This window comes from Sinocyclocheilus grahami, unplaced genomic scaffold, assembly GCF_001515645.1.
Source record: "Sinocyclocheilus grahami isolate Dianchi unplaced genomic scaffold, SAMN03320097.WGS_v1.1 scaffold5660.1, whole genome shotgun sequence".
Lineage (NCBI taxonomy): Eukaryota > Metazoa > Chordata > Actinopteri > Cypriniformes > Cyprinidae > Sinocyclocheilus > Sinocyclocheilus grahami.
The window spans coordinates 4,529-6,139 of record NW_015510291.1 but is presented as its reverse complement, the minus strand read 5'-3'; the positions used below and the strand labels follow the sequence as shown (position 1 = coordinate 6,139).

The 1,611-nt window shown below is 33.4% G+C and overlaps 1 protein-coding gene across 1 annotated transcript in view; it reads left to right on the top strand.

Annotated features, from left to right (window-relative positions):
- Nucleotides 1–477: 477 nt before the first annotated feature.
- LOC107577304 (scavenger receptor cysteine-rich domain-containing group B protein-like) overlaps nucleotides 478–1,611 on the top strand; it is a gene marked incomplete at both ends in the record, with an annotated part of 5,268 nt that continues 4,134 nt past the window's right edge. The window contains 2 exons of the mRNA XM_016263394.1: nucleotides 478–780; nucleotides 875–940. Coding sequence (XP_016118880.1) covers nucleotides 478–780; nucleotides 875–940 — 369 coding nt within the window. The remainder of the gene's footprint in view (nucleotides 781–874; nucleotides 941–1,611) is intronic.

Genomic DNA, 1,611 nt, shown 5'->3' with positions numbered 1-1,611 from the left:
AAAAAAAATATATATATAGACATAAAAAAAAGTCAAAAACACTAAAATTACTAAAACTTTAACTCATATGAAAACAGAAAATATAAAATAAGAGCTAATTAGAAATATTAATAAAAATTATGTTAGTATCTAATTTATACTAAAATAACACTGAAACATACATGTATCTTGCATGTTCTTCTGATTACCAGGGTAAACCACAAAAATACTGAATAAAACTATATTAAATAAAACCTTAAAGTTATTTTATTTCAAGGCAAAATTTCTCATTTTCATTTAGTTTAACTTGATGCACTAAAATATCTCAAACTAAAATATAAAATGAATAAAAAGTATACAGACATGTTTAAAAAACTAAAAACGAACTAAAATGAAAATGGAAAATATAAAAAATAAAATAAAAGCTACTTAAAAGTATTAATGAAAACTATAATGGTGTCTGGGTAATACTAAACAAGTAATGATCTGGTGCTCCAGTGCGGCTGGTGAACGGCAGGAACCGCTGCGAGGGGCGAGTGGAGGTGCTTCACAACGGGACGTGGGGGACGGTGTGCGACGACGACTGGGACATGGTGGACTCGAACGTGGTGTGCCGGCAGCTGGACTGTGGTGTGGCTGTGGCCGTGGGGAGCAGCTCCAAGTTCGGCCAGGGCACCGGGCCCATCCTGCTGGACAACGTGGACTGTAAAGGAGGAGAGATGGACCTGAGTCAGTGTAGGAATCAGGGATGGGGCGTCCACAACTGCTACCACTATGAAGACGTGGCTATCACCTGCAAAGGTATGAGTGAGCCGAGGCATCAAAGCTGATTTCCTTGCATGAGCTCAACTAATTATTCATTTATGTGAGATCATTCATTTTTCATTTCTCACAGGCAATAATGTGGTGGAACCTCGAGGCCTGGAGCCCACCACACCGTCCCGTCTCATCTCTGCTTTAAGTAAGTTTTTGGAACTCTTACATGAGGATATCAACTTGAAGTTCATTTCGATGTTTTATTTATTTCATGAAATGTCAATATCAGCAAACTCATTTGATTAAACAAGATGCAACATTTTCAAGAGACAAAATACACCACCGAATTCATTGTTGTTTGTATGGTTGATTTCCCTCCAAAATGATGTCACTTCCTGGAGGAGGAGGTTGATGTCATTCTTAGGAACTTGTATTTTGTGTTTTGGGATTTTACAACAAAGTTATATTTAAGGACATTTGATAATGAATTAAAACGATGTTTAATTGACACATTTCAATTAGAATAAGGATAACCAAAGAAGTTGTCTAAAACCATTTAAACTTAACTCTTACATCCACTTCACTGTGATATTTTGATTAAAATAATCAGATTTTAAATAATCTGACTTCTTTGAATATGAATATTTTTTACGATTTTATTTATTGTGTACATAATATATTTTATATAATTTAGTAATGTTAATCATTTCATAAATTCAATGCATTTTAATATTTTATTTAATATATTAAGACACGCATCATGTAATGCATAGTGAATGACCCAAAATATTTAGGGCCTTTTTGTACATATTTTAATATGTGACACAAAAGTCCTAGATCTCATAATATAAAATCTCATTATTTGTTATTTTAAAT